Source organism: Poecilia reticulata, chromosome 15, assembly GCF_904066995.2.
Source record: "Poecilia reticulata chromosome 15, P_reticulata-male-v2, whole genome shotgun sequence".
Classification (NCBI taxonomy): Eukaryota; Metazoa; Chordata; class Actinopteri; order Cyprinodontiformes; family Poeciliidae; genus Poecilia; species Poecilia reticulata.
Window position 1 is genome coordinate 5,002,549 of NC_088844.1, and position 12,205 is coordinate 5,014,753.

At 38.1% G+C, this 12,205-nt stretch overlaps 1 protein-coding gene across 9 annotated transcripts in view; it reads left to right on the forward strand.

Annotated features, from left to right (window-relative positions):
- Positions 1-12,205, forward strand: part of gpr155b (G protein-coupled receptor 155b) — a 33,086-nt gene that overhangs the window by 15,689 nt on the left and 5,192 nt on the right. For 8 of the 9 annotated variants that reach the window (XR_014091323.1, XM_081616713.1, XM_081616714.1 and 5 more), the window contains 10 exons: positions 250-333; positions 428-551; positions 657-741; positions 942-1,029; positions 2,040-2,259; positions 2,405-2,467; positions 3,147-3,301; positions 3,439-3,534; positions 4,056-4,120; positions 4,202-4,339. Coding sequence is in view for 8 of the 9 variants with exons in the window: in XM_081616713.1 (XP_081472839.1) it covers positions 250-333; positions 428-551; positions 657-741; positions 942-1,029; positions 2,040-2,259; positions 2,405-2,467; positions 3,147-3,301; positions 3,439-3,534; positions 4,056-4,120; positions 4,202-4,339 (1,118 nt within the window). In the remaining variant the exon portion in view is untranslated. Of the gene's footprint in view, positions 1-249; positions 334-427; positions 552-656; positions 742-941; positions 1,030-2,039; positions 2,260-2,404; positions 2,468-3,146; positions 3,302-3,438; positions 3,535-4,055; positions 4,121-4,201; positions 4,340-7,015; positions 7,186-12,205 lie in introns of those variants that run through there. The other variant, XM_008429114.3, reaches the window with a different exon arrangement.

The following is a 12,205-nucleotide window of genomic DNA, read 5'->3' on the forward strand; positions in this document are numbered from 1 at the left end:
GGTGGATTTAAATGTGTTGTACTGGTGCAGAGTTAGCAAATAATTTTGTAATTCTGTACATTTACAAACATTTCTAACATAACTGTTACAAATGTTTTAAGTCCATTCAGCTGTTTTTCTGTATCGGATCGGAATCAACTGATACTAAGCCTCAGATTTGGGTTTTGGTATTAGAAGTGAAGAGTTGAGTCTCTACCAGGGATAAGCATCGATATTTTAAAAGAGAAACTCAGTTTGTGTTCCTCTCAGGTCTGGACCATCGCTGTGATGTTGCTTAGCAGGAAATTTAATCAGCTCCCTCATCTATTCGTGTTGAATCTTTTCCTGGCTCAGGTCAGTTAAATTTGATGCTGTTTGCATTAATATAATGCATATTTGCTCATATTTGCTCCAGTCTGCTACCTTAACCCTCTGCTTTGTGTGATAGTTCTTAGTGTGCATTAGCATGATCCTATGGAACTTCCTGGTGAAACAAGAAGATAATTTCCTCAGTAAAGGTCTCACCTTCACTCTATTGTATGGATCTCTGTACAGCACTTACATCTGGACAGGTTTGTATTTGCCAGATGCTTAAAACAACATCAGTTCCTTTAAAGCAGCCAAATAAACATTTTATTCTTTGCTTCAGAGACATTTGGGCTTCTTTGTGTCTCCAGGTTTAATCCCTCTGTGTCTGGCTCTGACTAACAGAGATGATCTGCTGAGACTCAGACCTGGGGTCTTCATGGCTGTGGGCTGGGGGTGAGAATTCAGGGACAATAGCCATGGCATCCACAGAGAAAAGATTATCTTTTATTTATTATTTGGTTTTATATTTCTCTCTTGATTGAAGAAGATGACTCTGTGTGCCTTTGTATGAATTGAAGATAATTATCTGGAGCTCCACTGGAAAGAGAGAATTAATTTAGTTGAAGTATTCTGTCCTTGGTGTGTTTTTGAAGGATTCCCTTTGTGATGGTTGGACTCCTTCTCATATCAGGAGAAAGAACAGAAACCCTTGACTCTGCCTTCTTCTATGGCAGAGCTCAGGTTGGAATCTTACGTTTTTATTGGAGATCCACTGATCAGAACTGTGTGAATGATTTTGAATTTCCAGTTTTTGTGCAGCCTTGACTGCCATTTTTGATTTAAGAAATGTAAAATGATAAGGTGATTTGCTGTGAGCTCACCAGGATAAAAAGCAGCAACTTTTCTCTTCAGCCTTCCTGTTCTCTGGCAAGCTGAACAAACTGCTGACATGTCTCTATATAATGCAGAAAAGGTTTTGTATAAAGAGCTTCTTACTAGAGGCGTGCAGTATTGCATATTTTGGTTTAAATCCGATATACAGCACCAGTATCACTGATACTTTTTATTCACTTTTGTAGCATCGAACTTCAGACTTTTTAGGTGTTGTTGTGGTTTTTCCTTTGCTTTTTTGTCATAACCTCAGACAAAATTTGGAGAAATTTTATGTGTAAGTAAAGTAAAATACTTTGATAACATATTAACATTACACCCATAATCAATAGAAAAACAAAACTTATGTTTACATGTTTTCCTGCATAAACAAAGTGCAAAACATTATTTGAGAACAATCAAATTTAAATATATGAGATAGTTAGAAAACTACAGTACCAAAAATAAAATCTATTTTTACCATGCTAGTATTGATCCGATACCAACTGGGTATTGATGTAATCGATATTTTGGATCTTTCTTCCCACTTCTACTTCTGATGTTTTTTAGCTTCTCTAATGCTGAAAATAGCTAACTTTGACTGCTTTTCGTCTAGTAACAACATCGACACTGATGAATGTTGTACTTTCATATGGTGCATTTAGAAATCAGAAAAACTTTGTATTTTTGAGTTTCAACTGGCCAAACACCAATTTTGTTGTTTTTTTATTGACACATCACCACTCTTTGTTTAAAATGTTTTTATTTCGTTGGTTTGTTACATGGATAGGAATAGCAGTCTAAAACAACAGAATTGTGTTATTTTTATTTATTTCTATCATCCTGACAATAATGATCCCCTTCATTTCCTTCTTTCTCAGATAATCAGCTCTGCTGTGGTTCTGGCGGTGAGCCTGGCCCTCGGTGCCGTTTCTCTGATGGGTCTGAGCCTGGGGGGCCGGGAGCAAGTCGGGTATGAAGCCCTGAGCCGAGCTGCTGTTACCGGCATCAACGACGAACTGAGGATCCCTGCTGACCTGGAAGATCAACAGCAGCAGGAGGCCAACTCCACAAATTCTCCCACCTGCGGCATCAATTCATGTAGTGCTGCTCTTTTTCTCTCTTTAATTTTAAAACCTTTGAATCTTTCAGACCTTGTTTTTATCCTCAGATGGACAAGTGTGTGACTGTAACTGTTGCTAATAGTTTGTTCTCTTTTTGCCCTTTGTCTTGTCTCGTTGAGGAGATTTCCACAACATTTCTCCTCTCCAAACCAGGCCTGACATGATGGCCAGCACACAGAGCACAGGTAGCAAACTTACAGTAATAACTTCATAAATGCACAAACTAGAAGGTAACGTAGTCAACATTTAGGGATGACATTTTAGTAATTCTGATAGATATTCAAAGAAACAGCTAATAGCTGTCTGTAATTTTACACATTCAACATTTCAACACTATTATTATTATTAGTAGTAGTATTAAAACTGCTGTATGTAACTTTTATGAATAATGTTTTTTACATATATGTTAAAACTCTTACTATGTCATGACAGTGTGGTATGAGTCAAAAAACTTTTGAAAAAATGTACTCCCTCTTTCTTCTCCCAGTGTTTCCAACGCCAACTACAGAAACACACTACTTGGTCAGAAACAACTAGTCACAGCCAGGAGTAGGGTCTTAACACTGTTGATCACTTTTGTGTACATGCTGCTCAGACCCTCACCTCATGTACCCGAGGCTCCTTTTTCTGACTAGCAGTGCATTTCTTAAGGTGGCAGTTGTAGCACTGGGAGGAGGTGAAGGAGTTTGATTATTAATATATTTTTTAACATATTAAAATTTGTAACTTTTTTAATCACATTAACAACATGGTCACAGCTTTAACAAATATGTTAAAAACATAATTTCTTAGTAATAGTTATATGCTGCAGCTTCAAGGAAGGTTGAAGGAACCTCAATTCTAATTTCTGTTTTCCTGCTCCAGGCCACAGCGGGGCACTGTGCGACGGACAGCAGCCGAGATCATCGGACTCGGAGCAGCCGCTGGATTTGCCACCTCCAGGCCTTCAGAGCAGCGATGATAAGCAGACTGTGAGACACATGTTGCTCTGTCTGCTGCTCAGTGTCAGTCTGCTGGCGGTAAGCAAAAAGGACAGATTGCAACTGATTGTTTCACAAAGAGAAATTAATAACCACCTTCAAATGCTAACTTCACTGGATGGAGATCATAAATGAAATGTAAGCAGTGGAAGACGCATTGCTGTCTCGTCATGTAGAATCTGTCCAGCTGTCTGTGGTGGCTGTTCAACAAAGATCCAGGCCGGCTTTACCTGGAGCTGCAGTTTTTTTGTGCTGTGGCCAACTATGGGCAGGTACCTCAGCATGATTATGCTTTGTATCTCTGGCTTTGTTTCTATTACAAATATCAGCAAACCTTTGTGGATGCTCTGCTAATATATAAATAAAAAAACAACAATTTCCCAAATGAAAGAAATCTAATTAAAATCACACGTGAATAAGTTTAGAGTGATGTCATTGAAAGCACACCGCACCATCATCCTACCACTTTCTGTCGTCGTCTTTATCGTTTTTGCGACCAGTAACATCCATGGTCAATATGAGCAATATGGTCGTTGCTGATATTGATCATCTGGTCGCTGATCATGTGACTCGTGCAATAAATGTTTCCATTAAAGTATGGTGAAATACACTAATTTCTATGCAGCCAAAAACAACCTCATCCTCGTGCAAAAACTTTTATAAAAAAAACTTTTTTTTTTCAAAATTGCCTAATTTATTTTCGCATTTCAAATTTGAACAATTATATAGTCAATGGAAATGCATGTGTGTGCTGTTGTAGGGAAGACTGTAGCTTGTGCTTGCTGTTTCCCAGGGTTTCCTTTCATTTGGAATATTTGGTCTGGACAGACACCTCATCATTGTGCCGTTCAAGAAGAGGTGGGCCGAGACTTCAGCTGTGATTTCACACTGCTCTTGTAACGTCTTTTGAGAAAGTTCTGAAATAATGATGTTGTCCAGGTTTCTCAGCCTGTGGCATAATCGAGACGGAGAGGATTTGAGTCCGTCTGCTGTGCCTGAGGACGTCCGACTCACCTGTACCCAGTTTGTCCGCTACCACAAAGACCAGTGTGTACAAGACATAGTACACACTCACAGGTATGAGGGACACAGTTGGCACATTCTGTAGTGCGTTGTAAGAGTATTCATAACTGTTTGAGTATCTTGATAAATAAAAATCTAAAAAAGTGTGACCCTAGTCTAACCCCAATCTAACCCTAACCCTGACCCTATTCAGCCATTCAATACCTTGAATAACACTTGTTGCTGTAATTACAGCGAAAGGTATTCCAGGGATATCTTTGTCCATTCTGCTCTGCAAAATAACTCAGTCCAACTGCATGGAGAGCATCTCTAGATATCAATTTTCAAGTTTTCCCAATGATGGCCAGTTGGATTTGTAGGCAGACTTGCATCTAAATCAGTGGTCCCCAAACTTTTTCCTGTGAGAGGGCCACATGACTTTTCCCTTCTTTGGTGGGGGGCCGGACGAACAGTCAGATAAGGCTTCTGCATGTTGGTGTTCCCACTAAATACTGAATATGCCCTGTTTGGGTTGTCTTGGCCCTTTTATCGCAGCCTGTGGGGTTTTCCCTGACTGGGAACGAGAATACAACCTGCTGAATGTGACAGGTAGCCAATCAGAAAGCACAGTGACGTAAGAATAGAGGGGAATCCCAAACAGCTGACACAGTCCGGTGGATATCGGAGATGATATGTGGAAATGTTTATTAAATCTAAAAGGTCATTATTATGTTTATTCAGTTAAAAATGTTAACTATGAAAAAACATTCACCTCCAAATCATAGAGCTGCTCCGTCGTCTTTTATCCACCGCCTTTTCTTTTTATTACATCTTTTATCTCTTAAAATGACTCCACAAACTATCACTATTGCTTCTACATCGTCATCCGTGTTTGCTTATTCTAAATTCCCGCTATGTTGGGGATTTTACTGGATTATCCTCTGGAATCGGGATGTTCGTGACTGGAATCGGTTCGTGCCGTGTGGCTGAACACGAACCGATCGAACCTGTTGTACTTTTATCAGCTTTGTGGTCACAGAGGTTTAGAGAATCGGCCGACAATTCTTAAATCTTGCTGTCTAAACCAGACTTGAGACTCAAAAGCTCATCTCCTCTCGACCACTGCCCAAACGCTCGGACTCTGGTCGCTATGGTAACGTTTACATTTCCCTTCAAAATAATATACAGAAGCGCCACAAAAAACGAACATTTTACTTTCGTGAAAATTTTAACTCACAATAATGACTAACGGGAGCCCTGAGCTTGTTTCTCTGCAACGAGACGGTTCCATCTGGGAGTGATGGGAGACAATAACACCTGACGTGTTGCTTGAGCACAGCCTGCTTGGTCTCTACGTGGCGAAGCAGTTTGAAGCTTCATTGCCTCATTAGCAGCTGGTCGCCGCATGTTACGCAGAGCGGGCTTGTAATGTGGGACTCACCTACCGGTCCAGGATGAATCCATTCTCCTGTCTCTTCTCTGGGCCTTTTCCCCTTTGCAAAGAAACTTTCCAAAGACATCTGATCTGTTTCTTACTCATTTTGATGTTTGTGGGCTCAATGTTGGCGCACAAGTAACCAGACTTCCAATGATTCACTTCCTGCTAAAGAGCCCCCTGGTGGTTGAAGAAAAAATCAACCACCAGAAAAAACTGAATGCTTTCCGGTATTGTTCAGGGGGCCGGACCAAATGTGGAGGCGGGCCGGGTCCGGCCCGCGGGCCGTAGTTTGGGGACCACTGATCTAAATCTTTCAATAGTAACTCTGAATGTTGGGATATGCTACCATTAGCCTTGGATATGCTAGCATCAGCCCTGGATTTCCTACCTTTATCCTTGAATGTGCTAATGTTAGCCTTGGATATGCTAGCATTAGCCTTGCCTGGTGTTAGTTACCAAGGGCTTCTTGATTGATGCCTTCCTCATTTAGTATGTCAGCTTAAGGAGACAGACACGTCTTTGTAACTGTTGGAATTGTCCCCTTGTTATGGGATATTGTTTGATATACTATAGTCTTTTTTTTAACTTCTTCATGACGTTACCTCTGCTCTATGTGCTGTTCTGTTTGGTCTTCCTGATTCTAATGTTCTCTAACACCCTCCTGAGTTCAGAACCGCTGCAGTGTCTCAAAGACTTAATAACACTTGGACAGTTTTAAATTAATTTTCTTCATCAGTAACAGAGTAAAGGGGGTTGAACACAAATGTATGACATATTTCTGTTTTTGATTATTTTCAAATAATAAAAAATAGGTTATTTTCATTTACTGTCTACTTCACGATTGCTAGGTCTGAGGTTGTGAAGTGAAGCAAAGTCTAAAAGGTCAAGGAGCATGGATAAATATTTTTGTTGTTTGGAATTTGCTGTATATATTACAATGGATTTCATCGTAGGTTTGGAAAATGTGTGCAAAATGTACTGATCTTCACATAACATCTTATGGTGGTTCCAGTTTTCTGATTCTGACTTTTTACTGGTGATGCTGCATGACTCTTCAAGTATTACTGTCTTGTTTCCCTCAGAGCAACATAAATAGAGCCTAGACATGAAACCTTTCCATCCTATTGAAAAGACCCAGGCACTACAATTTTATTGACTGATGCTCTTTGCTTTTCTCCAAACAAGTTCCTATTCTTCTTTCACCTTTCACCTCAGATTAATTAATTCTTTCCTTGCTTTTTCTCTCCCTGTCTCTGCCATATTTCCTTTGCTTGTCTGCTTCCTGTGCTCCCCTCCTCTTCATCACCACATAGTGGCTCAGGGGAGAGTGTGAATGCTTCGGCAGGTGAATCATTCCTCTAATTGTCACAGGTTTAGAGGAGTGAAGCAGGAGAATGGAATTGGACGTTGCTTTTCCCATCATCCCCAGTATTTAAACACAAATCCTCAGAGACATGGCAAGTCACAGAATCTGCACTGGAATTACAGTCCAGACGAATCATGCAACCAAACTTCACTTCCTTCCAACATGGAGGTGCCAGATGAACACCTCGGATACATTCCTACCCTTCAGGGACACAATGACCTCTACTCAAGGCTGCCCCAGCCTGTCTTTCGAGGCAGTGACTTGGTGGAGTGGTTAACGGAGCGAGGTTTGTGCGCCAGACGTTCGTCTTCAGCGAAGGGGAGTGGTGAGCCACCTGACAGGCCAGCAGAGCTTCAGGGACGAGCCCACTCTAACCTACTACTTCCTACAGGAGGAGGGACGGCCCTGGAACATCTGAGAGGATGAACAGGAAACTTTGGGGTGCCAAACTGGAAGTGCTTTATGGTGGAATTACCACAAGATACTAGCTGGATTGTTGCAAGACCCAAAGACTCTGTGCAGAATTACATTACCCACCAAAATCTGTTTTATGGGGAGAAAATCCTTATGCACTGTAGAAGTATTGAGTAGTGCTTCTCCATTTTCAACAAAACTAGTCTTGACCTCTGACAGGGGGTCATAAACTCAACATCCAGGCTTTTCCAATCATTCCCTATCTGAGCTCCAGGTCAGGGTACTAACACTCTTCAGTGTGGAGGCTGTTACTGAGGTACAAGCGTAAACTGTAGGAATTTTTAGTGACAACAGTTTCTGTTGCCATAGTCCCCGCCCCTTTCTGTTTGCTGCAGCGAAGTGTACTTGCATATTTACGGACTTTGGCGAAGTGTATTACCCACAAGTCATTGCTGCATGTGACGTTTTGAGTTAAAAGGTGGATTATATGTATGCGTACTGACTATGGCAAGTCGTTTTAACATAAATTGGGTTTCGTCTGACTCTCCGTGATTACATTCCAGACATCTAAAAATGCATTTTGACTAGACAAAACTACATTTTGACTATCCAGAAAGGTAATTTAAGATGTCTGTATTTACATTCTGACTAGTAAGAATAATAATTCAAGATATCTTCAATTACATTTTGACTAGTCAAAATTCCTTTCAAGATATCTGAAATGTCGTCACTGAATCTGTCATTTGACGGGACACATATCCGTAATTACGATTTAAGATATCTTCAACACAATTATGACTAGTCAAAATTACAATTTTAGATATCTGAATTAAGAATGATGTAGAAGCCCCTTTGTGGTGTCCAAACAGTTGCCTGCAGAATTCTGTTTCTTGCACAAAATTGTCAGTAATTGCCACAAATTGGAAAGAGCTCGACAATGTTGGAAATGCAGAGATAGCAAAACTTTATAAACTATAAGACTGCTTCTGATATCTGCAAAGAATTTCCTGTTTATTAATTTCTGACAAACCAAATGCACTTAAAAACATCTTTGAAAAGCTAAAATTACTATTGTCAAACAATTTTTAACATGAAAGTGGCACATTTTCAAGCATCTTTTTTCTTTTTCTCTATTTTTCATTGTTTTATTAAACTTTCAAATTGCCACGTAAGTCAGGGACGTTTTGACTAGACAGAATACTAATTCAAGATATCAGTAATGTCATTCTGACTAGTCGGAATGCCAATTTAAGATATCTTAAGTAGAAAAGCTGTGTAATTCAAAATATCTCGAATTCATTTAGAGATATCTTAAAAGGAATTTTGACTAGTCAAAATTACAATTCAAGATATCTTTAATTTAGTTTTGTCTAGTCATTATTTGCTTTTAAGATATATATATAATTTAGTTTTCACTGGTCAAAACTACATATCTCCTATCCAAAAATACATTTAAGATATCTTGAATTATCAAGTCATTATAGAGTCACTATGCACATGAGGGTTTACAAGCGTGCGAAAATGTGAGAATTGGGACAATAAATGGCAAGCCGTTTTAACATAAATTCGGTTTTACCGCCGTTACATTCCAGATATCTCAAATTGTTTTGTGACTAGACGTTTCAGTGATTTAAGATATCTCTAATTACATTCTGAGTAGTCGAAATGACATCAGATTTATCATTGACTTGTATGGAGACTTTAATTCAAGACATCTACAATGAATTACTGACTATCTGAAATACACATTTCAGATATCTATAATTAAATTATGACAGTCATAAAGTAAATTCAAGATATCTCGATTTTGGTTTTGACTAGTCATAATTCTTATTAAAGATATCTCTAATGACTCCACAATAATTCAAGATATTATAAATGTATTTTTGGATAGGAGAAATGTAGTTTTGACCAGTGAAAACTAAATTATAGATATCTTAAAAGCAAATAATGACTAGACAAAACTAAATTAAAGATATCTTGAATTATAATTCTGACTAGTCAAAATTCCTTTTAAGATATCTCTAAATGAATTTAAGATATCTTGAATTATACAGCTTTTCTATTTAAGATATCTTAAATTGACATTTCGACTAGTCAGAATGACATTACTGATATCTTGAATTAGTATTCTGTCTAGTTTAAATGTCCCTGACTTGTGTAGTGTTGGGAATGGAAATCCCGATCGATGAATCATAATTTGTATTGACACACGGAGCATAAAATCAGCCAAGAAAAGCATTCAGACTTTACTTATTTTATTCACTTTCAGCGCTGAAAGTAGACGCTTTAACCATTACATCCGAGACGAGTTTCTAAAAAAGTCTGTGCAGCGTCTGAGGAGAAAGAGGAGGGTGGCTGATTATATGGACTGAAGACACTCCCTGAAATCACACCATGTCTCTGTGGCCTGAGAAAACGTTTCTTTTTTGTGAGAAATGGACCTTGGTGTCTAACAGAATCAAACATGTAGCTCTTTACTATGGGCCTTTTGTCTAACAGCGTATGACTCTTTCTCGATCTTGGTAAAGCGTCTCAACATTCCCACTGTTGGGCTCTAAAAGAGCCCTAAAAGGGGAAGGCAAACCCTAGAGTAGACACTGTCCCTTCCGGAAAACATCCCCCGAGGCTTTTGCAGATGTTTATATACATGGCTTCATTTCAAGTATTGATGTTGTCTTTCATTCATTTCATTTCATGTCAATTTTGGGGGTAAAAACGGACAGGGCACCCCTATGCCTCTTAGGCGGTGGATCGCAATCACAATGTCCCCCTTACAAGCTAATAAAGAACATGTAAAGAAAGAAAATTGTTAAAGGATATTAGAGTGTTAAGTTTGGAGGAACATAGGTCACCCCACCATGGCATGACTTGTTTTTTTTTTTTGTGGTGGGAGAAAATATTTTTTTGCAGTTTTGTCAGAGCTTCGTCATCTTCAATTACACACCAATCTTAATTTCGGACTGTAAATTATCATTTCATTTTTGATTTTTTTATCCTTTATTTATTTTTAAACCAGATTTGTTTGTTTTTTGTTTTATATTAGCTCAGGTCAATGCTATGCCATAGAAGGTTAAAGGACTGTAAAAAAGCAAAATCCGAAAATGTTTTCTGTTTTTTCTTTAGTAATAAAGGTTAAAAGAGATAAATGTTATATTTAATGACACATGAAATGGTTAAAAGTTATATTGAGGGAATTGTTAGAATGCACTGCAATGCAAATTGAATGAAATGACAGGATATTATTTCAAAACTTAATAAAATGCCAAAAGAAGTAAAGTGTTGGGTTAATATTTTCAAATGAATAAAAAGTAAACGAGTAAGAGTTACTAAAATGCAAAATCAATAAAGTGTTAGGTAATATGCAAAAGGTCAACAAATGTTAGATTAAAATATGTTTTAAAAGTTAAGAACTAAAACATAAACCAAATTTAATAAAAGGTAAAGTTAATAAAAGGTAGATATTACTGAAACGTTAATAAAATGTCAAATTAGAAATGTTAAGGTACTGTCCTTTAATGTCAATGAAGCAATAAGGAATAATGCATAAAACGATCTATTAGTACATTTATAAACCAAACTTATTTGAAATTTTAAGGTAATATTTAAAAGTTAATGAACCACAGAAAGGATGCAATGTTAAATGAAATGGGATGGTAAGAAAAGCTTAGAAGTAATGAGTCTGGAAAGGCACAGAACATACAACTAACACTAAACAGCAAACCAATAAATCAGGATCAAGGCAGCACAGTCAAAATATACTGGTATGAATGAACTATGATGAGGAAACAAGTAAAAATGCTTTCGAAGTAAAATGTAATAATAATAAACTTTAATCATATCAGTCTCTCCATAGCGAGACCTATCAACGTCGAATCAGTTTCTGCGTGTGTCCAGATGTTGAGCTAGCGCAGCTCGATGGGAAACCCAGACAGGCCCGCGAGGCTTCAGTGGCGTTTCAGCTGTAAATTGGTCCACCAATCGTGGAAGGTGCCCACAGTCTCACATCCTGGCACACCCAGAAAGGATTGGACTTCATTCTGTAACACAAAAAAACACAACAAAAAGGGAAATCAATGGATTATATAAAGAAAATTAAAGTGTATATTTTTGTCACTAGATACTAGTACTGCCCTTAAACTCTGGAAAGCTGGAGTTCCACAGTCGTCTTTTGGTTCTGGGAAACCATCTGATAGGCAGGTGGGGTTCTATCGGTACCACTGCTCTTCTCTATGTTGGAGGTGATGCACTGAACAGCCAAGGACCTCAGGCAGGGAGCAGCAGAATCCACAGGTGGTGAGGAGAGCAAGGAGGAAGATTCTTTAAGGTTGTGCATCATCATAATGTTTTTTCTTTCTTCTTTTTTTAAAAGCTGCTCATTGAAGCTGAAGATCAGGTTGTTGGTTTTTTTTACTAAGCCAATAGAGCCAATATATCAATAGCATCTGTTATTTAAGTTCTCCTCTTAATAACAGTTAAAGAAATGCTTAAATTAAGTAACACATTTCAACCTTCAAAAACAACATTGCTTGTTTTAAGTGTTGCCATATTCACAGGATCAGACAAAATCAGAAACCAAACAAAAAATCATGTAAAGGATCAGATTCTAAAATGAATGTGCAAAACTGCCCACAGTCATGTTTTAGCAAAGGAATATCATTTGAAATGTATATATGAATTATCCCTAACAGAAACTTTACCAGAAATTTTAAACCATCTATAA